The sequence below is a fragment of the Cinclus cinclus genome, chromosome 1 (genome assembly GCF_963662255.1).
Source record: "Cinclus cinclus chromosome 1, bCinCin1.1, whole genome shotgun sequence".
In the NCBI taxonomy this organism is placed as follows: Eukaryota; Metazoa; Chordata; class Aves; order Passeriformes; family Cinclidae; genus Cinclus; species Cinclus cinclus.
The window spans coordinates 21,029,294-21,053,178 of record NC_085046.1 but is presented as its reverse complement, the minus strand read 5'-3'; the positions used below and the strand labels follow the sequence as shown (position 1 = coordinate 21,053,178).

Genomic DNA, 23,885 nt, shown 5'->3' with positions numbered 1-23,885 from the left:
GTCTCACAGGGACTGAAGTTGAGAGCTATGAAGAACAAAATTAAAGGAAGACATTAGACTGGCTCTGTACCTTCATTTAACAAGTTAATTCCATCTTGCTTCCCATCCTGTGAGTGACCTGGATCCAGAGAGGACTGAGAAAGACTAACTTCTGCTGAAAGTTGGTCCAGACTTTGAAAACTTTTCCTGCAAAGCAAGTAATATTGATAGCAACACATTTAAAGATCTAACTAGGTATCACTAACTCTCCTTAAAAAGTTTTCTTAAAAAACCTATACAGTTAATCTATCTTCTCCTAAACACTATCTTTGTTTATTTCCTAAGCCAGTTCTTTACTAAAGCAATGATTTATTTTTCTGCCCTTCAAAAAAAATTATTCCAAAGGAAGAAAATTTTTATGGAAATCAAGAGAAACTGATTTTAGTTACCAGTGATCTTTGTACATTGTAACAAGTGATTCCAATAGGATATTTTCCAAAGTATGCTGAAGGAAATACATAATTTTCAATTTGCCTGTTCCTTTAAGGGGGAATCAAAATAAATATGAAACTTACTCATCCCATTGTTGATTGTGCTTTCTATAGAGTAGAGTGTCCAAGGCAACAGCATTAACATCCAGAGCTCCTGGGGAAGGCCACTGATTGGTGAGGTGAGTAGTTAATTCTTGTCTTGATCTCAAGTCATTATTCTTTAGCACAGTTCTGTGAATAAAAAATTTAAAAAAGAATCTCTACTAAATACAGTTCCTTAGGATAAAGGAAAACCAGAACATAGATTATCATAGAATCATCCTGTTTGGAAGGGACCTTCAAGACCATCACCCAGCACTGCCACTGTAACCCCTAAACCACATCACCCAGTGCCAGATCTAGATGCCTCTTAAACACCTCCAGGAATGGTGACTCCACCATCCCCCTGAGCATACAAACTCCTTTCAGGAACCTCTAGAGAGCAAGGAGGTAGCTGCTGAGCCTCCACCAGACTAAACACCCTCATCTCCCCCAGATGTTCCTCACAGGATGTGATTTCTGCCAAACAGCCCTCAAGCATCTCCCTCCCTGAGCCTGTAGCACTGCAGAGGGTGTCCTAAGAGCAGGACCTGGCACTTGACCTTCTTGAACCTCATGCAGTTGTCTTCAGCCCATTGATCAAGTCTGTCCAGATCTCTCTGCAGAGCCTTCGTACCCTCTAACAGATCAACACTCCCACCCAACTTGGTGTCATCTGCAAATTTACTGAGGGTGATCATCCAGATCATCAATAAAGATATTAAATAGGACTGACCCCAAAACCAAGCCTAGGGGAGCACCACTAGTGACCATCCAGATATTCTACTTCAAGTGACCAACAGTCTGCAATTTTCACAAAGCATCTTAGACTGTTTGCTTTTCCTAGGGCAAGCAACTTAGGAACACATTGAGACATATTTAGGAATAAAAAAAAAATAAAAACTAATTAACACGCCAGCTATTTTGCAAGCCCACTAAGGGAATGTGACATGCTTCCCTTGACTCCAATTTTTTTTTTTTTTTGCAATTTGAACACCCTTGCACTCCCACCCCCCTCCAATACTTTTATGGAATGAACTAAAAACCAGACATGTTAATTCCACTGTATGCTTTCAGGAAAAATATAACACATAATTATTCTATCACTTTACATTTTCTAGTAACTATGTCTGTAACTGATATAAAAAGGTAAACTGAATACCTTAAATGCCCAAATTAGTTTTGTCTCATATTCCCAAGAAAAGCAAAACCAGTTTTCTAAAATTCCAGAACTGAACAAGTTAATATGCCAGTATTGGAAGTCACCTGCCAGAAGTCTGAATATACTGAAATAAGGAAAGTAAATAGTTTTTTGGGCTCCAAGACAAGGCCAGCCTTTTTCCAATAGCACAAGGCAGCATTTTATCTGCCCTTATACTGCTGTAGAATAACTAAAAATAAAAGTAACAGCATTTTGTAACTGGATTTTGTAAGTCCTCCAATCCACAAAATACTAGACAATAGTAAAATGTTGCTTTACAAGGAGTTTGACTATCTTTGGCCTGAAGCAAAAAGCTAATTTACTCATTTCCATACCAAATGTACTCAGAAGTTCAAAGCCAAATGCCATGTTGCTATCCAAAATGCCAAACTGCAAAGCAAATTAAATAACTATTCATGGCACACAGACATTTACATGAATTCTCCAATAACATTTTCAACAGGTCTATTTTTACAATACAGTTATTATTCTGGTGGCATTTGAACTGTTTAGACAGGAACCTCTGTAAGGGCAAATAACAGTGCCCAAAGAGTCAAAATTTCCCACAAAACAAGGTAAGACAGTAGTAAGCTCAGCAAGGAACTTTTAGCAGCTGAATTTCACAGGAGGACACAGATTCAGAGTTTTACCACACAAGAAGGGGTTGAATCACAACTGTGATTAAAACTAGTTCATGCAACTTCTCTCAAGATGACTAAATTCCCTCAGCATTCACACAAGTAAACAATCAACTTTTCTACCTAGGGATCCATATCCTCAGCCTCCTAAGAGGTCTACAGGAATAACCACTTTCCTAACCCAAAACCCTCAATAATTTCAAGTATCTTGCATGGTATTCACATCCATATGTAAAACCCCTAATCCCCTGGGAAACATCAAGCATTACACATGGCTGTTAGAGGTTTGTTGATTTGAGGAAACTGTAACAGTGAGATAGCAAGTTTTTTATGGGGGTTGCCAGGTACATTACATCACCTCCCTATTCAGAAGGACATCTTGAATGTTTTCACAGAAGTTTCATAACAGGACACAGTTTATATGATCAACTATGCCCACAGTGCCTAAATGTAAATTCACACATGTAACATGTACATGCAAATTTCCATTTGGACAGCCTTGGTACACTATCACAGACATGCTCCAGACAAGTTCCTAACAGTGGAAGTTTTGCATTTGACATAGGTTTCTATATTGAATACATCTATATTTCTATATTCCACAAATCTTTACACCCAACCAACCTGAAATTTCACCTTTTCTGTGTGAACAAAAAAATTCTGAAGCAAAGACTCACCAAACTTCTCCAGAAATTTTAACATAACATTTAAAGAGTTTCAGTTAATCACTTCTTAAACTACTCCACCATTCTTGGGAAGAAAACCAGGCATCAAGTAGGACACAGAACTAAATATTATCCTCTTCAAACTTTTATTTTGAATCTTTAAAAAGATGTAAAAATCTATCTGAAATTATAAAAATCAGTCCCAAAACAATATCAAATATTTTAAAAAATAGTAGTGTAGACAATAAAAGACAAAATATTTACACCAGATGCTATCAGTTACCATCTATTTTATCAGCTTTGTAGATTATTTAGCACTTTACTTTTTTGCAGACATTTTTCAAGTATCCTAAGATTCCACTGCAGCAGAGAGCCATTATAAAGCCATTGCCTGCAGACAGCAATTCTCTCGATATGCAAAAACTGGCACTGCTTTTGTTCAACCAAACTTATCTGAAGAGTCAGCACAGAAACATAGAACCATTTAGGTTGGAAAAGACTTTCAAGATCATTGAGGCAAACCATAAGCCCACCACTAAACCATGTCCCTAAGCACCATGTTAACACAGCATACAGAATCCTCACATTCTCAGTCACCATGAGGAAAGAACATCCTGCCACAAATATCCAAAACCATGAAAACAGATGGATACAAAAGCATATACTACAGGAAAAAGTTAAAAAAGAAAAAAATAGGGTCAAGTTTTAATGAAAAACGAAAATACAAATTTCAAAACTTCAGTGTGAAAAAGCTGTGCAGGACTAGTGCTGTCTAGCAACTAGCTCTTGTTCAGACAAAAGAAATGCTATCTAGAGGTTAAGAGCTCTCAAAGGAGAAAAACTTATTTTATCCAAGGTATACTGAATTTCTACAGTAGTGCTCTTGTTCCCCAGAATGCAAACACTGTAACCAGGCCAGCTCTGTGTAGAGATGCTGCAGGGTTTGAGGTAGGACTTTTCCTTCACACCAGGACTGCAGTGTAGTTCTATTTTTAAATGAAGTTCAATAAAATACGGTTCCATTGGTTTGTAGCTGTGAGGATTGAAAGATGATGCAAGATAAGGTTTGTAGACATGTGTCAAGCCATTTAATATAGGAGTAAAAGCAAAGACACTCCAAAAAGAAAAGAGTGTAAGTAAGAGAGGCAATAGGATTTACTAAAGGAAGAAGTTAAAAAACAAGGAAATAGAATTAAACCTGAGTGAAAACAACCATATACACCAAGCTGTTAGCTCCTTTTCTTCAGTGTGGAAAAGATAAAAACAGTGGCTGAAAGTAATAATCTCAGGAAGGCAGCTGGTACATGGAGAACACAGTGGATCTTAGTAAGAGATTGTATGGCAGTTTTTTGAATGAAAGACAGGCAGTGTGTGAGATATGGCTGAACAGGGTATCCTGGATTAACACAGTGGGACTGCAGAGTGCAGAAGGTTTTGTGCAGTGTAGGAAGATTATGGAAGAATTTATGATGACAGCAGGGGGGTTAAACCCATTTATGGTACATTCTCTAATCTAGGCATAAAAAAAATTCTTGGTTGCCTGAGAGCCTGTGAGCTTCACCTCTCTCATCCAACTAACTGGTATCCTCTGTGTCCATCTCTTTACAATCATGTCGGCAAAAAAGTAGCAGTAGCTGTTTTATCATCTGCAGAAAGTAAACAGCTGTACTCTTAGCAGTTCTTACCCCAAACAACACTTTTGCAAGCTAATTTCAGATAGCGTTTCAAGTTCTGCAAGCATTATAAAATAAAGAAATAGTGAAGAAATAGGCAGAGAAAGAACATTCAACAACAACCAAAATATCAATCTATTACCAACATTAATCTCAAACTGAATCCAAAAAACAGTACTGTACCAGCTACCAGGATGAAAATTAACTCTATCCCAGCTGAAACCAGGGCATTTCTTTTAAAATGACCCTTTGTACTACTTCACAGCATAGATTTTTCCATATTGTATATATATAAGTATAATATATACAGTCTTGCCATGCTGCCCCAGGACAACATTTATGACACTTGAATTGTGGTGGGATTTTTTAATATCTGAAAAAAAAGAAAAGCTCCACACAAATTGAAAATACTACTGCAAGTAATAATTTCTTTGGCAAAACAATCAGCAAAAGAGATGAGAACATCTTAGTACTAAAGTACATAATTAAAAACTAACAAATATTTGCCTTACATTTATATTTTTTTTCCTCTATAACAAGAACTACTATTAAAATTATGCTCCTCTTCAATAACAAAAAAACCCAAACAAACAAAAACAAAAAAACATGTTCAGTAAAAACATCCTGCTAAAGAATTCCTGCCTATTACAAAAGATTACTGATGAGTCATTAACTAATCAATAGTAACATACTCCCAGAGTGGAAATAAGTGCCTGCAGATACACACACTCCCTCCAGGCCTGTAAATTTACTTGGGTTCATTGAAGAATAACAGAAGCACAGCCAGAGCATTCATCAGGTTTACACAGCTATTACCAGAAACATCTCTGCATGCTCTTGACCTCCAGTTCTTTAATTGTGTATTTAAGAAGTGAGGAAATGTGAGATTAGTGAATTCTTAAACATCCTTCCTCTCTGCTGTTCACTTGCCCTGTGTTTGTGAGGTACTCTCCAGAATATTTACTTGCAGATTTACTCAACTTTTATTATTTTGAGATGTTTAGTTAATGATTTATTATTTTAACAGTATTAAGCACATGGAGGATATATTTTTGTAAGGTACACACAAAAAATAAGATGCAATTGACAAATTACTGCCCATTTCCATCCCTGCTGCCTTTCAGTTTGGCACAATCAGGTTAGGGTCCACTGTGTAAATGAAGCATCAAAAATAGCTATTTATTTTTTTTACTAAGCTTTTTTTGTTGTTGTTTTGTTCTATGTTTATGTTTTAAAAATTTAATTCCCCAAAAACACCCACAAACACTTCTGTTTGCACTAGCACTGCTTTTGGCAGCTCAGCTGCCTCTCAAGAGATTAAAAAATTGCTGCTTTGAATTAACACATCTAAGACTGAGTCCTGTATCTTGAAACTGTGACCTGACTTAATAGCGAGAAAGAAGGACAAAAGTGAACCTTATGTTGGGTTCCTGCATGCACAACAGAAATTATGTAAGAGATTATAGCTGGTCGCTTACTATACTGTAACTATATTACCCCCAGAGGTAGTATTTATTTAGAAGGAAATAGTGAAATTTAATCTCATGTTTAGCCCAAGCTAATACAGAAAAGCTTTTCCTGTGCAACCACATAAAATTTCTGGTCTCATTTCAGCTATACTGGATTTCCAATTTCCCTTGGATCAAATGCAGACTCATTGGAAGCCTATTCCAAAAGTTGCATTTACATCGGCTTTTTTGTTCAATAAAACACAAGTCAGTTCTGTTTCCAATTATACCTATGAAAAACCAGTAATTTCTTACCTGCAAGTTTAATTTCTCCAAATCCAGAAAATGCCAGTCCAGTTGGCAATTTGCCCTCCTACCAGCAGATGAAGACAGGAAATAAACCAAACAGACTAATTCCCTATGAAAGGGAATTACATCAGATGAGTGCTCCAGTTCAAGAACTACCTGAGTAGTGAAAAGTGAAAATAAAAGCTTAAAAAAAATAAAAACATTCGCAGAAGAACAAGCTTTAAAAACCTTTATTTAGGACAGGAAATATGGGAATGCAAACTCAAATTGAGAGCATACATGATATAACTAAAATCTGGAAAAGCAACTCCAAATAAAAAGGGAACTCCCAAGCTGTCAGTACTGCAGCTCGCAGTGAGCTGTCTGGACTGGTATATCATTGGACTTTGAGAAATTAGATCAGCAGGTATCAAAACAAATTACTTACCAGTAGATTTTGATGCTGCAATATACCATCTCTCTCAGATTTGTGCCCTGTACACTGTCACACTGCTCCCCAAACTACACGTCAGAGCAGTTAGATGCCAGCACACTTTCTAAAAGTAGTTGCTGCAGTGAAAAAAAAAAAAAAAAAAAAAAAGCAGGAATGTCCTACTGGCAACACATTTTCTTATTCTGACTGACCAACAGATCTTTGTGTGTGCCACTATTTGTGCCACAGAACAGATACCCTTGAGCTTCTTCAGCATTTTTTAATCCTCCTTTATTGTCTCTTAGAGAGATCTTGAGCTGTACCCTAATGAAATTAGTTATCAATTTTATACAGCCTTCGATTTTTTGACCTTTGGATAACTTGAGGAAGTTTATACTGTCAGCAGAAAACAGCAGCTGCACTGATTTCTGGTCTAACTGCAGCAGAGACTTTGTTTCTGAGCACAGACATCCAGAATGGATCAAAACATACCATAATATGTTAACTTTGCATATGCTCACTAAAATAGCACTGCAGCATGTGCCTGATACTCTTCATGTCCATGGACAAATAACCAGGCCTGATTCTCTGGAGGAAGATAACAGGCACAACACAACCAGTTTTCCCTTTTGGTAGGTCCTGACAGAAAAGAAGAATACTGAACTTGATCAGCAAACTACTGAAAAGGTAAAGAGCAGATTTGAAGTCACATCTTCAACTATCAGATTATCTCTGCTGGGAAATGGAAGATTCTTAGCAAACAAGCTTTTTTTGGACAGATTGTCTAATTTGCCTATTGTAAATATCCTCTCAAACTCAGTTTATCATTTAAGGATTCTTTTTCCCTTATGTCAGTGATGTAAATATAACACATCTGTTCATAGATCAATTCCTTTAAAAAAAAATAAATTCTCCAAGGGTGTGGAAAAAAAAAAAATCAAGATCTTTCTTCTTAACAGATCAGGAAAACTGGTATTCTCAATAAGTTTTTTTATCACTTTAACTTGATTCATTTGAATTCAGTAAAAACAGGAGAAACAACCACAAAATAGTTAAGTTACTTTGGGTGGACTGAATGACCACTTTTTCTTTAAAATTCCACTATCATATTAAGGCAGCAAGAGTTTCAGGAGAGATATCCAACAGGGTAATTGGAACATTAATCTTCTACATACATAGGCAAGTATTTGCCAAAATTAGCATATATGAGCTTTTTCAGAAGGCCATTATTTTAATTACAAACAAAAAATTAAAGTATTAGCAGCAGCCTTGAGTAATGCAAGTCCTTCTTGGCAGCTGAATGTGAATTAATAGAGCTGCCAAACTAGGCAAACGGTAAGGCAGAGCTTCAAAATCTTGGAAACTGCAGAATAAAAAAAGAAGAGGGCAAAAGTCTGATCCAAAGGCAAAAAAAAAAAAAAAAAAACAGCCCAAACAAAAACCCACAATTGGAGAATAACACTAGAAATGGAGACATGGGAAGCGGTGAATGGTGGCAAATAAAAATCTTCGCCAATGTAATTGGAGTGATAATTTCGATAACAACACAATGAAAAATTACAATGTAAAGTGTAAGAACAGAAATGTGACCAACAGAAAAAACACCTGTCTATATCTCAACCACCTGCCAGCCAAAACAGGACAGCAGCTCATAGAAGCTTCTTGCTCAGGAATCAGGGAGCACACTGATTGTATTTTCTTGGTTGTAACTTCAAGCATTTCACTTTATGTATTTAAAGCCTTTCCAGAACTCATTTGGACTGTGCTTTATTTTACCAAAATAGTGAAGAAACATAAGGTATAAAGTTAAAACTGGAAAAACAAGTTGTAACCTAAATTTACAAATGACATCCATAATTTAAAAACCTCCAATATTTTTGCAATCATGTGTATGCACACTGACCTGTAGCTCACCTTTCTTTTGAACAAACTATTTGTATTTTAGAGAAACTTGTAATTTTGTTGTGAAAGTATAAAAATATTTGCTAATATTTTTTTATTGGATGAAACTTAATTCCTACCTGATTTATTTAAACCAATAAATCTAGTAAAATAAATCCAAAGTTCAGGGTAATTTAAATATCAATTTCTTTTGTCTGACAAATCACAGAGATACTCCTTCACTATATTAATGATAAAGTAATGTCTGCAAATACAGAACTAGCCTCTCCTCCCCATTCTAACTTGGAACTGTTCTCCTACCCTTAAAAAAATGAGGCTTTTTTTACTACTTGTAATTTAAAGTAGTAATTGGTACTGAACTTCATGTAACTTGCATTAAATATATTAGAAAAAAATGAAATTCTGCTCAACTTTTCTCATTTATGTATAAGCAATATGAAATACTTGCTTTTCCCATCAGTATCTTCTAGAATACAGAAGCAAATGTACAGTACATGAGCATGAAGGTTAAGAAATGAAAACAAAACCCTGTGACTCTCAGAAGCAAATGATAATGCAAGGTTATTATCTAAACAGATAAAGCACAAAGAGATCAAATTTAGGCTCTGTGATTGCAATCCAGCAGTTAATGATTGTGCACCATGATTGACTTACCATAATTTTTACCTGTTTTTTTCTAATCCCTCCATTTGCAGCATCAAGTTATTCAAACTCTTTTATGAAAAAGCAAAGCCTCAGGTTCACCTGCGATTCCAGACACAAGATAATTCTCTTTGTAGAATTAGAAGAGGAGGACACTGATGTCCTCCATAGCTGTACTGCTATGCCAAAACAAGTATTCCTTTTCTACCACAGTTCAGGTATATTAACAGAGGAAGAAACTCATAATCCACACAACATGCTTTCCTACTGTGAATGTACATCATTTGCAACTGCATTGTACTGAGGCCTTCAGAGGTTCAATAATTGTCAGTTTTATTATTTTGAAAGGCCTTATTTTTCCTTGTTCCAAATTTTTAAATTCTGCACTGGACAAATATTCTGGAATTTGGAATGCATAAGGTGCTAATGTCCAAGTCACTTATTTAAAGCTTTCTTGCTTGGTACCTCTATGCAATGCCTTTATCCATAGAAGTGAATCTATGGGAGAAGAGAGAAAAGATGCCACTATATAAAATCAGATTTTAGTATTACACATTAGACTCCTAGAAGGGGACACACTGCCATGCTAATGTCATTAAGTATGCAAAGTGGTGGAAGAAAAAGTCCCTATGGGCTCTAACCCACCAAGGGGAGTGCAGGGGAGAAAGGAGCAGAAGGCACTCCCTTCAAAAGTGAGAATTTTTCATTTTGGAGTCAGAAAACATTTTGTTGTAAATATTCCAACACAACCTTGAAGACACCAGTAGCTTCAAAAGCTTTAAACTTTTTTTACAATGTTAAGGTTTATTTTAAAGTAAACCTTTTAACCCCCCCTTTTTAACAGTCTGGAATAAGATATTAAAATATGAGGGTTTAAAAATAAATGCCTCCCTATCTATTGCATCTTGTACAGTAAGCCCTTTCCTTCAGGCTGTTATCAACCCAGAAACTTTTGGCTTCCACTTCTGCAATAAACCCACGTGGATTCTAAGAATAGAATAATCATGTTGGAGGCTTGATTGCCAATTGTTTAATTGTGCATAGTTTTGTACCTTGCCCTGTATGTTCCTCTCTGAACTGCAGGAGTCTCTCTGTCTATGTCCTACGCCCAGCTGAACTTTTCCTAGTTATATTTGCAAAAAAGGAAACACTCAGTCTTCTTTGGTTTCCACCTCACTAAAAACAGAACTTCCCTTCTTGCTGTCAACTCACACCCTTATAAAACAGAATGGGATTATGATATTGCAGCAAAGTTGAAAAGAAAAAATTACACAAAAACAAAATTCAAAACACTGCCTAAACAAAAGGTAAAACATCTCTCAGAATATGCAATATTTTTCTATGCTATAAAAAAAAAAAAAAACCCACAACCCAAAAACCCACACACAGACAAGTTGAAAAAAGAAGGACCTGAAAATCAACCAGACTGCAATACTAAGGATTTCAAACTGCTGCTCAAACTTGAGGGAGAAGCAAAGGACAGACAGGAAGCATTACAAATAAAAGCATGGCTAATGTGAATTAGGGTTTGATAGCAGGATCCATTAAAGCTTTAAAAGGAAAGGATTAGCATTCTCAGTTTTCACATTCTAGGAAAGAAACTTGCCAGGATCAAAGATTAAAATTTAATCTTCAACTTCCTTTCAGTGAGGAAATAAAGCAGCTGCAACAAATTGGATTTACTGTACTTAAGCAGTAGAGGAATTCAGTTTCTATGAAAAAAGAAAAAGTCTTAAAAGAGAACTACCTGAAAGGAAGGCAAGAGGGCTAAAAAAAATTTGATCCAGCTTACTATTTCTCCAGATGATTTAGGTTTTGAGCTAGGATTACAAAGCCAGACAACCCACATTAAAGTTTTACTCACAAGGGGACACAAACACAAGCTAAGTTTCAAAGCGTTTGCTCAGACCCTCCTGCTTCCGTTCCCTTGGAGAAGCTTTCCTCTGCTTTGTCCCTGACAGCACAGCTAAGCCTACATCCTCTTCAGCTTTGTGCCTTCCTCTCCAACCCTGCCCTGCCTGCTCACAGGCACAGTACTATGGCAGCACACTGCAGACTCCAGAGCATTTACAAATAGCATCTTGACAAAGTGAGGACAAGCAGAGATACTACTTTCATAAGCAAGATTTTTAACCAAATGGGGTATGACCATTCATTGAAAAGAAATCACCTTTGCTACAGAGAATACAGTGTATCTTCCTTTACATAGTCCATAATAGACCTGGTAGGACATGGTGTGTTTGAAACAGAGAAGCTAATTTTGCCTGGAGTTAAATCTGAATTTACTCTGCATGCTGCTCAGAACTAGCATGCTATGTCCAGGTGCAGCTGGAGAACGAGCTGAGAGACCTTTCTGAAAGGCAAGGAGCATTATCCTGAGCTCCATGCAGAGCTAACATAGAAAAAAGTGTGGACAGAGTACTTCAGCAGCCAATGTCTGGAAAAGAGGGAAGTGTGACAGGCTGTGCACACCTCAGCTGTGAAGGCATACACAGCACATTGACTGCAACTGAACAGTATCACTGAAAAAACCCAGCCTCTCAGGGTTGCAGGTACACTGTCATTTCCTGTCTTTACAAAGACATCTGCATTATTCAGATAGAAAATGCAGTATTGCTGGATATTAAAATATTAACTTATCAATATAACAACATGTTAAGCCATATTAAGACATTAGAAATGGAGTAAAAGCACAGTTTGGACCTTGAGAAGGCTAATTCTGAAGGATAGCCAGACAAATTAAACCTATCTTTAAGATTTGACAGTACAAAAAAAAAAAATCTTAGTTACACAGTCAAGCTTAATTCAATGTAAAATACGAGTGTCCCTACAATTTAATTTGATGCTTATCTGTGCCTTAACCAGTAACAGAATTTCAAACATGGAACACTGACTTCCCCCCCCCCCCAACTTTTCTTCCCTCTTCAAAACACCGTATCAAGATGAGGATCGAGGAAGAAACAGCAGAGGGAGATAAAACGGATTGGTATAAAACATAGCACAGTCATTTAATTTACAAAATAAATTTCACATAAATGTGATAAATTGATAAAAAAATTACACCAGCTGGGACAAAAGGGCTGTACCATCTTACAGGCACACCAACCTGCATATGGGAAGAAATTATTTAGGAGGAAACCTGTGGTTGTAAACATTACACAAATCACTGTTTTCATTTTAGGAAAAATCAAAGCAGAAGACAAAACTTTTAAAGCATCTTGGGAGTTTTTCTGCTTTGCATACAATGCTTTCCTTTTTCCTTCTACTTCATTTAAAAATATGCTTTATGTAATGATCAACTTTTATAACATTACTGAGATCGATTTTTATAACATCAGTGAGTAAATATGGAGGAAATGAGCCAGTCAGGAAATTGATGGAATCAATTGTAACCACACATCAATATTTAACATATATAAATATCAATATCAGATGCAGAATCTGAACTTTAAAGAAACAAAAGCAGAGTTTGTCATAACACAGGTAGTGTGTTAGTCAAAAGAAAGACTAAGAATTACCTTAAGGGGGGAAAAAAAACCTGTTTAAGCTGAGCTAAAGAGTTTTAATTCAAGGATACTGTGGGCCAATGGTTCCAGATTTTGCCCAATCACATCTTTGACTGAGCTAACTATTCCTGTAAGGCAGTGGTCTCAAATTGAGATGCAGAAGATAATCCTTTGGGGTACAGGAAAAAAAACCTTTTTGTACTGCTAATATTTTTTTTTAAATGTAGTGTTTATTTCATCTTCATCTTACACTCTTCAATTTCTATTTCTGTATGTTTAAGAATGCAAATAATATATTAGCACAAGAGCCTATTTATGTAACTTATAAATAACTATACCTACATTGTGGGGGTGCTTAGAATTCTTTTACTGATCCTGTGCTTCAAGAGACATTCATCATTTCTTTGCAGAAACACAGAGTAGGAAGGAATGTCTGCCTCTGTACATTTTGAATATTCCAGGATGCAATTCCTTGATGATCTGGGATCACTCTCCCATCAGATTACAGTTCTGTAATTTGAATGTTACAGAATTCAAACTATTTTCTTCATCTAGGGGTGCCATGGACATCAGGCTTCTCCTAGCTGTCCTCCTTTGAGCTGTTATTTTTCAGCACTTAAGCACTGTTAATTTTATGTACTTTAAGGCCTTTAGAAGTGTCTCAGCCTCACTGTAAAAATACACTATTCTTAGAGAAGAGTGGAGCCAAACACACTATTCTGTAGTGTTCAACTGCAAGTCCTAGGAAAAAAACACATCACAGTGATGACATTGGAAGAAAGAAATGGAGGCCCTGAGTGGCTCATCATTATTACAACTGACACAATTGAAATGCCTCCTGAACACTGATGGGCTGGGGGCATTGACCACCTCTCCAGGATGCCTGTTCCAGTGTTTGACCTCCCTCTGGGTAAAGAGATGTTTCCCAATGTCCAGTCTGAACCTTCTTCCTGATGAGCTGTGCCTTAGCTTAAATGTGCTGAACTGATAATCAGGTTGTCTACTGAAGATTCACTTTTCCAACTTGATTTGCCATCAGACACCTGCCAGCAAAGTAAGAGGTCCAATCCCCAGATGGGTGGGCTTATTGCTAAGAAATTCAATTAAGCTGAGAGACACAAAAAAAGTTATTCTTTTGTGAATAACTAATGATAGATTTTCAACTTCACCATTTTCCAGATATTGGTATTCATGAGATCTGTAAAATGGCTTTTAACTAAATTGAAACCATGTTTTTCATTGTAGCTTGAATATTCAAGTGTATGAGACAAAGTTAAGAACACTGAAAACTGTAGAACATGAAGCATAGCAACTGTTAAAGAAAAATTCCTTCCCAATTTTTCTGACCTCCTATCCTCATATTTATTTAATGCTTTGCAGCAACCCCCCTTAGTAAATGTACATACAGAAAAGTTTCTCTGTAAGATATCTAATTTTTAACCTGAAGGCCTTGTTGATCTGTTGATACTGGGTGAACTGGTTTCCAAGTCAGCAACAGCAACAGCCTAAACTGTCAACAAAGTCAGAACTCTATTCCATACCCTACATTTATATTTTTGGTGGGGGAAGGCAGAAATAGATATAGACTCAGACAGTGTCAGTTCCACTGACAAGATACATAAAATATTTTGCTTTGTATGCCTATGAAATACCATTTAGGAAACTTCAACAAAACCTTACTCAACAAAAGTTTGAATTCATAGACCTTGCTACCTTAAGAACTGCATCCATTAGAATAGAAGAGCATCATTAAAAAGAAAGTATTGAATGTTTATTTATAATAGATTAAATTACACAGCAAACAATCCTGAACCAGATCTTGAAGTGCTTTACAAACAGCAATGCAGTATGCCTTGGGCAGAATTACAGTTCCAAACTTGCTCTTATCTGCTGATGAAGGACTCAGATTACAGCATACCTTCAGTGCCTCAAAATGCTAGTAGGGGAGCAGAACACTTAAGTTTTGGTATTACTTTAACATCAAAATGCTAGTAACAGTAGGGGAGTAGAATAATAAGTTTTGGCATTACTTTAACATCATTCTAAAATGGCTGGACCATAATGAGCAATTGGCCAAAATTCATGGCTCATTACAGACACGTTACTGATACAACACATATGGCAGCTAGGTCACCTTTGGCTGGAATAAAAAAACCCAACACAAATGCCAAATATTATTTTAAAAAGTTAATTATGTCTGACGTTGACCATTAGAAACCTGCTAGGAATATTTCTTCTGCTCCCTCACCTGACAGGCACGCTACACTCACAGCAATAAAACTGTAAAATCATACTGCTCCAAATATCTAGTGTAGTTCAGAATCCTGACTGCAATGTCTCACAAACAGATATACAAGAATACTGTCAAGATACAACAGAAATTATTCCACAATTTGAGACTTTACATAATAAAGCCATCAAACAAAGTCAAACCTGAAAGACACATCATCAGAACAGTCTGACACCATATATCTCAGCTAAAATTTAACAGCAGGTATGAACATTAAAAATTTCCAGTATCAGAGTAGGTTTAAATGAGTTCACACCTTCCTCCACCTCCTCCAAATAACCAAGAATGTCAAAGCAGTATAACATGAATCATTAGGCATATCAGTAAGTTCAGAGAAGAACTCAAGAACAGGTATTGCTCAAAAACTTGCAGTCAATCAGAGAGAAAAATAAAGAAAACTGGAAAACCATCTTTTCTTCTTGCTCAACTCTGCAATTGGCCTAAATAAAATACCAATTCCGTATTCTTGAACATTTTCATAAAATCAATTTCAAGCACTGGCAATAAAATGATCTATCATGAGAGAGAGCAGCAGAAAAAGAAAAAAAAAAGCTTTGCTTACAACCTTGAAATACTTTACTTCATAGAAAAGACTTTTTTGATGGTGTCTTCATATATTCTCTTTACCAAGTATTGTTTCAAAGATCTAAAATGCCTGCTGTGTTACTCCAGGGCTCAGATATTTACAAATAAATCCAGATTTAAGGCAAAATAACTTGTTTTATATTTGTTACGAACAAAATATTCAACTGCTGCAGGTGCACCCTACAGCAGTTTCATGGCAACCTATCACCAATGAACATTCCATCTACCTGGGTCTTCAAACACAAAATTCAGAACGGCTTGAGTTGGGAAGGACCTTAAAGATCATCTCATTCCAACACCTTGCCATGGGCAGGGACACCTTCCACTAAACCAGGAGGCTCAGAGACTCATCCAAGGTGGGAATGTCTCGGAGAGTACCTCCCCACCCAGACAGGGCTGAGAGGATAAACTGTATAATGACCATAAGATACTCAAATACTGATCATACTAGACAGAAATCACATATGCTAATAATAAAAAATAAGCCTTCTACTGTTTTAGCATTTTGCCTTGCATTGAAGAAAGGATAAAGAACTGTTTTGCTAGTTTGAATAGTTTTAGGATTAGCAGATGAACTTCTACTGTGTCTGAGCCATCACAAATAAATTAAAATCTAGCCAAAGAAAATAAATATAATTTTACTCTCTCTTGCCTAACTTTTATAAAATTGTCTTCAAAAGATAGCTGTTTTCAATACTTTTAGGGTAGCCTTAAAACTGGAAGTAATAAAATATAAAGAACATTTTATAACAATGTGTAGAAAATTTAAGCAAGTTTATTGTAAGGTATTTCAGATCTAAAAAAATAAATATTTAATCTCGGAATTATTCAGTTAATTAATCTACTACAGTTTCCAGGGATCCATTGCCAAATCTAAGACTTGTCAGAAAAAAAAATTAAATAACCTAAAATACATCAGTTTCTTTAAGAAGCTGACTCATTTCCACAGGATCAGAAACTATACATATTGTGTAGTTACATAACTTAAATAATTTAAGTAATACTGCTCTAGCAATGCTTCTCCATTGTGCTAACTTACAACTGGTCTTGCAGTTCCACAATGATATATTCCAGCTGCTCTTTCTCCATTTTGTGGGCTAGATCCATATCTTCAATTCTCTGTAAGAGCAGTTTATTCTGTGAGACAGATTCAGACAGCTGGTTTTCTCTGAGTCGTACCAATTCTTCAAGATAACCCTGAAAATGTAAGTTATTAGAAAACTTTAAAGAATACATTATCAAAACCACTTTCAATTATGCATGTTCACATATTTTGGTTTATGATGCATACAATTTTACTTTGGGTTTGTTGTAGGTTTTTTTAATTATATCTTTTTAAACAGACCTGGCAAATTGACTTTATATTAGTTTGAGATTTCCTAATAGGTAAAAGGAAAATCATATTTATTCATTTTCTTGCAGAGGAGTAGAAAAATGAATGGGAAAATGAGACAGGAAAGCCACCAGCATGAAACACTAATTCCTCTTTCAAAAACAACTGTCATGAGTACAAGAAAAAGATCAGAATTCTACAATTGAACAGGTGCAGGATGTTAGACAATACATAAGGGTAAGGGTAGAACATATCTACATGAACCTTTATAGTTAATGAAAGGGATCCAGAATTACTATGAATAAATATCCAGTGTTATTTTAAAGTTTCTTTGAACTTTTGAATCACACATTAAAATGACAAAGAAGGTTTCAGCATGTCAGATGTTAGCAGCTTCTTAGAAATTGTTAATTAAAACAAGGTACAGTAAGTCTACACTACTTAAAATTGCACACATTCCTTGACACCTGCAGAAAAATGTGCACCTGTTTTATACGTGCCTACATTTTTTAAGAAGGTATTAAAAACAAGGTAGTTTTCAGAGACACAGAAGGGGTGTGTCTGTTCTCAACTCCTGTTAAGAAAACAGGTTCCCATTAGCTGGTAAAAAAATGCCACTAGTGTAATTCATCACCACAAAGAGTGTTAAAGGTTTGAAGCATCTCTGGTATGAGAGGAAATGGAGCAGGGATTGCTCAGGTCAGGGCTGAAGAGAAGAGGGTAAGGACGAAGAATCCTATCAATGTGTACCAGTGTTTAATGGGAGGGTGTATGCCTGATGGAATCAGACTCTTCTCAGTGATAACCAGTGAAAAGAGGCAATGGGCACAACCTGAAATATAAGCATACAGGGAGCTGTTTAAATATAGGAAAACTTTTCTGTCCTTTGTTCCCCATTAAATGAACACTGGGATGGGTTGTCCAGACAGGCTGGGGAATGTGTATCCCCAAGATATTCACAGCCTGACTGAAAAAGGCCTTGAGAAACCTGCTCCAGTCTACCTTTTTCTGAGCAGGGGAGTTGGACAAGAGCCTCCAATGTGCCATCTGACCACAACTATTCTGTGATCCAATACTTAAATATAGTTCTATTCACTGGATATATTTATATTTGACAGGGATGTTTTAGTCTCAGTACAAATTCCAAGTAATCTGGAAAGCTTTCCAGTATGCCTAGTTCTGCCTCAAATATTACTGTTATCTTGACTCCTAAGACATTCCTTGGAGTTCTAAGCAGCACTTGGAAAGTACTACATGATGCATTACAACATAACAAATCTCCTGCCTCTCAAAAACATAAAAAAAACCCAAAACAAAACAACAACAAAAAATCAAGCCATTTTACAGAAACATTTTAGACCTGAAGCACCAGTATCAGAAACATAATCCTATGTACAGTATATACATCGATAATGACATGGAGATGCACATCCCACCAGTAAAAACATATAAAATCCCAGTATAAACAGTAGACAAATAATTCAGTAGTTTACTATTCAAAAGTTAATAGCTTAAACCATTTCAGAACAGGGAAGGGATAACTTCCACATAAATAACAAATGTGTAAAGTATGACTCACTGATCTGGACAAGAGACAACTTGGAAAACACAGTCACCAAATTCCCAGAGTGGCCTGGGCAGAACAGAAAGGAAGAGAAAGGAACTTTCTGAAAAACAAGACCTAGGCACCATGAAATCAAGCTCATAGGAGCCAGATTCAAAAGACAGAATAGAAGGTACTTTTTCACACAACAGATGGTAGATTCACAGAATGCTTTGCCAAAAAAAAAAAAAAACATTGTTTGGGTGGTGAAATTTTACATGGAATTGAGGAGATATTTGACAAGTATTTGGAAGAGACATCTATCACAGATTACTACACAGACAAACCTTTTAGCTACAGGCAGCCCCTCAGTTGATATATTTTGGCCAAGAGTGCATTAGAAGAAAAGTGGTGCATAATCATGTGCTTTGTATTTATTTTTCCCTCCACACTTGCTTTGGTCAAGTACCCAAGATAGGATAGTAGGATAGTCAAGGAGTCTTGGTCTAAACCAGCAGAGTGTAGCTGATCTAATACAGAAATACAAGCAATTTTGCTTGCTAAAGTAACACTTGACCCTATCCTGCCACTCAAATGGCTCAGAGACCTTTATCTTAGCTGCCTGTCACATTGTGACCTGCTATTAATGACTGCAGCACACATACTTACTTGGGAGGCACAAAAGAAATTTATCACTGTTTGGGCAAAAATAATGACAACAGAGCAAAAGAATGATCCATCAGAACTACTATAACAGATACTAAAGACATTATTTTCAACTTGGCCTTCTTGTCACAAACACTCAAGTTTTCCAACACAAAGAACGTCAGAAAGCCCCTTTGTTCAAATAAACTGTCTCTGATTAACTGGTACTGCCTTGGCTTGCAAAGCAGGATGTAACCAAAAGTATGTATTCTATCACCTGTTGAAACCAGGGGGGCAGTGATTTTTATCTTCGGGGGGGGGGGGATATCTTCTGTTAATGGGCCATTGAGTCCCACTGCATGACTGATAAAATTACACCATCCCATTGTGAGATGCTCCACACAGGGAGAGAAGCAAAGCATTTCCTACCTAGATAAAATCTGAGATTTGGAACAGAGCAGCCTTTTTCCACTGGATTCCACAGGAAAACCAAACCCTTCTACATCATCATTGGACCTTTGGAGGAAAACTGTATCCTTCTACAGTATCACTGCTTCAACATAACCACATCTGTCACTCCAGCCATCATTTAATCAGACTGCTACCAACACCCTGACTGATGGGGTGTCAGGTTGTATTCTGACTTTGTTAGTGTTTTGGGGTTTTTTTGGTTTTTTTTTTGGTTTTTTTGCTATATTTTTATTTTAATTTTCTTAGTAAATAACTGCTATTCCTTTTCTCATATCTTTGCATGAGAGTCCCTTAATTTCAAAATTATAATAATTTCCACTTCAAGAGAGGTTCCTCCCTTTCTTAGCAGACACCTCTCTTTCAAACCAAGACGGGTACCTACAGCACTGAGTGCAACTCAATCATTGTTACAACTTACTGCTGTGAAGAAAGGGAAGGGAAAGAATCACCTGGGAAAGGAGCTCTATTACACAGTCTATCTTAACAGTCGTTTGTTCAAGTTGCAATAGACCAGAAAAGGTATAGTTCAAGTGAATCATATAAAAACTTGCCTGGCACATCCCAAATGAAAATTAGACAACAGAAAATTTTCTGTCTGTAGGAAAAAAAAAGTTATTTTGCTGCTGCTGCAATTGCAAGTAGGCATTCCAAAGGAGGACAACTAGGAAAGTGTCAACAGCTGTCAGAGTAGTTACCATTTTGAAAACTGGTATCAATTTTCAAAAAAATCATCAAGAAAATCATCAAGAGAATATTACCAGAAATAACTTCCATGGAATGGGAATGGTTCTAAATCTTGGATTCATGAATAAACCAAAATCACCATTTGCTGTTACAGCCATTTACAACCTTCGTGCTTACGCCGACATAAAGGTTCCTAGTGATTCTGACTGTTGATGTGGGCTACATGTTTCAGTACTTTTTCTACACATGTATGTCACAACTTTGATGGAGTACCCTTGGAAATGAATCCCTTGGATGTACCAAGAAAAATAAACATCTACCTATTTTGTTCTCTTCAATGCTTCTCCAGAAGTGACAACACTCTCCTCATGGTGAGGAAAAGCATGTGTTCAAACTGATCCTATGTTTTGGTCTGGCAAGGATGGGACTTCCTTCTGGTGGTTCAAGAGAAAGGTCTTCATTGATGTATATCAAGAGATTGCTATTGATAGCATAGGGTTAAAGTGTTTCCAAACTCATGGGAATTGTATACAATAGATTCAGGCGGTGGAAAGAAAGGTTGGGTCTGGTAGGCCTGGGAAAGGGAATTAGGCCTTGGGAATGAATTAGATCATGTGAAACTGCACCCGCATAATCATCATATGATAAATGATACGACTGTTAAATGTAATGATTGTTTGGTAGTTGAATATCATTATTATTTAATTGTAATAAGAACCATGAGAAGGGATGTTTAGGGGACCTGATGAAAATTACAAGAATTCATGCTTGGATAAGATCAATGTATACAGCAGAACAATACGGGTTTAATAATTCATATATAGTTATATAACAAAAAGGGTATAAAAACACGTCCATCTCGAATCCATGTTGAAGACAGATCTGGGTTTGTAACCCCGATTCCCAGAGCTCTTCAATAAAAGCACCTGCATATAATCATCCTGTGATTACGTGTTTCAACACTAACATTTTCACACAGCACACTTTGCTTTATAAGAGCAGGGAAAATGTCCTCTGTGCCAGACAGGAACACAAGTTCTTTCCATATGGAAAGTGATACCATACTAGCTGAGAAGATTGGACCAGCAACCTCAGTGCAATAGTTCAGGTCATATTTCAAAAACAAGAAGTCTAAGAGACCCAAAATACAAAAGCAGTAATTGTATGCATAATTTTAAAAATTAATATAAATAAATATTAAATATCTATTATATCACAGTAAATCTGACTCTTTCACTGTTACTTAGAAAAACTTTAGCATGTTCTTTCAAAGTCCATTAAAAGAAACCAATTTTGATTCTACCTATTTCTGTATTCAGGGAAATAATTACACCTCCAAGCACCCTTGTGTGGTTCCAGCTCTTCATATGCTTTATTCACAGTTTCACAAAAATCAAGTTCTTACACTAGGAAAACAGAATTCTAAAAATACTAATAGAAGTTACTTTAAACCATTTAACCAGGTGTATTTAAGTTTTTTTCCCAACTCTGCCTTTCTTTCTCAGTGCACTACTTCTTTGGTGTGTACAGTCTGCCCTTCATTTAGTAGCTAATATGCATTGTAATTACTACAGATGTAATATGCTGTTATGAAAAACAGACAAGTACTTTGCTTTGGAAACGCTAAATTACTCAAAGGTTTGGACAAATATTTCACTTCACCTTTAACTTAAGGTTTGTTAGCTGGTAGATGGAAAACCTACCTTTGGTTTCTATAGTTACGTTCAATATGCCACCTAAATGAAAATCCAACACAAACACATCCTTTTGTGATTTCCTTTCCTATTATGTTTCAATCAAGTTGCAAAACTACCTATTTTCTTAAAACCCATCTCTGTATCACTGAGAAGAGAGTTCTGCCTTTCATTAAATGGATTACTTTGCTGAACCTTTTTGTTTAGTTTAAGACAAAGTGTTAAAGTTTCACATCACCATCATCATAAAAGCCTTCAGCTATCAGGCTACATACAACCATAAAAATCTGTGACACCTAAGGTAGAGAAAATTCATGCGAAATTCAAGCTCACAAGCTAACAGCAGTAGAGATACTGTGTCTGTAACTCCAAGACTGGATAAAGAAGCCAAAGCATCCACATTAGATTGTGAAATCTGATCTCTGAGTTATTGCTATTCTCTTCCCCAACGTATCAAGCCTCTTTTCCCTCAAATTAGTGAGAAAAGATGCTTAGATACTCTGAGGTTCATAAGATTTAGGACCACTTACATGAAGCTAAACAACCTCTAATAATATATTTTCCTGCCTTTACTTAGATATGTTACCACTTGGCTGGTGATGAGCTTGGTTCCATAGCCCCCACACAAAACTCATCTTTTACCTTCTGTTCCAATGCAAGCCGGTACTTCTGTTCTACCCTTTTGCATTTGTTGTACCAACTGTTTTCATCTGTGATGAAAGGAGGGCCAATGTTCTCTGGAGTACTGCCTTCACTGCCACTACTGCCCAGTGTTCTTAGCTCTTCTTCATCACTGCTGATACTGTCAGAACTGAAGAATCATATTTATTAGCCAAATCAAAAGCTGTGCTTATAAAAACGCAAATTCTGGTCGAAATTTAAACATTTCATTTCTCAAAAAGCTCTGCAAAAAAAAAAATCCTGAAATATTGGGATATGATGGATTACTAAACAAAACTTGCATTTCAAGCTTCTGTTTTTATAGCCACCCAGAGAATGGGCAAAATTATTGTGATCTTCATCAAGTTAGACAACTCTATGTGGGCTACTTTCCTAAGTACGAAGGGTAAATGCATTACAACATGCTATCTAAGGAAGTGATGACTTAACCTTTTATATACAAAGAGTAGCATCTAAAAGTAGATTTTGTTCCTTAAAAATAAAAAAAAACAAAAGCAGAAACCCAAAAAAGTGGTTGTCATTACATTAAAGCAAGATAAACTTAAATCAGAATGTGTATGTTTATAGCGAAGATCCTGTGCCTGTTACTTCACAGAATGTATCTTCCTACATAGTAAGTAGGCTTATTGTTAAAATATCTTCGTATCTTCCAGAATCAATGCATGCTAGAGAATGCAGACATCTGTCCCAAAGAAAAAGAATTTATTTTAGTCTGGAGGGGATATCATCAATGCATATAAATATCTCAAAAGCAGGTGTCAAGAGGATGCTGCCAAGATCTTTTCAGTGGTGCCCAGTGACAGGAGGAAGAGCAATGGCCATAAACTAAAACACAAGAAGCTCCTCAACATGAAGTAGAACGTCTTTACATTGAGGGCAGCAGAGTAGTGGCACAGGCCACCCAGGGAGGTTGTGGAGTGTCCCTCTCTGGGGACGTTCAAAACCCATCTGGACACATTCCTGCTCCAGGTGCCACCTGCCACAGGTGACCCTGTCTCGGCAGGGGCTTAGACTG

The 23,885-nt window shown here is 36.5% G+C and overlaps 1 protein-coding gene across 1 annotated transcript in view; it reads right to left on the bottom strand.

Moving 5' to 3' along the window:
* RUNDC3B (RUN domain containing 3B) overlaps window positions 1-23,885 on the bottom strand; it is a 49,162-nt gene that overhangs the window by 1,067 nt on the left and 24,210 nt on the right. The window contains exons 7-10 of the mRNA XM_062494687.1: window positions 22,832-23,000; window positions 16,859-17,016; window positions 555-701; window positions 71-186 (exon numbers count right to left, since the gene is read on the bottom strand). Of these exons, the coding sequence (XP_062350671.1) occupies window positions 71-186; window positions 555-701; window positions 16,859-17,016; window positions 22,832-23,000 (590 nt within the window). The remainder of the gene's footprint in view (window positions 1-70; window positions 187-554; window positions 702-16,858; window positions 17,017-22,831; window positions 23,001-23,885) is intronic.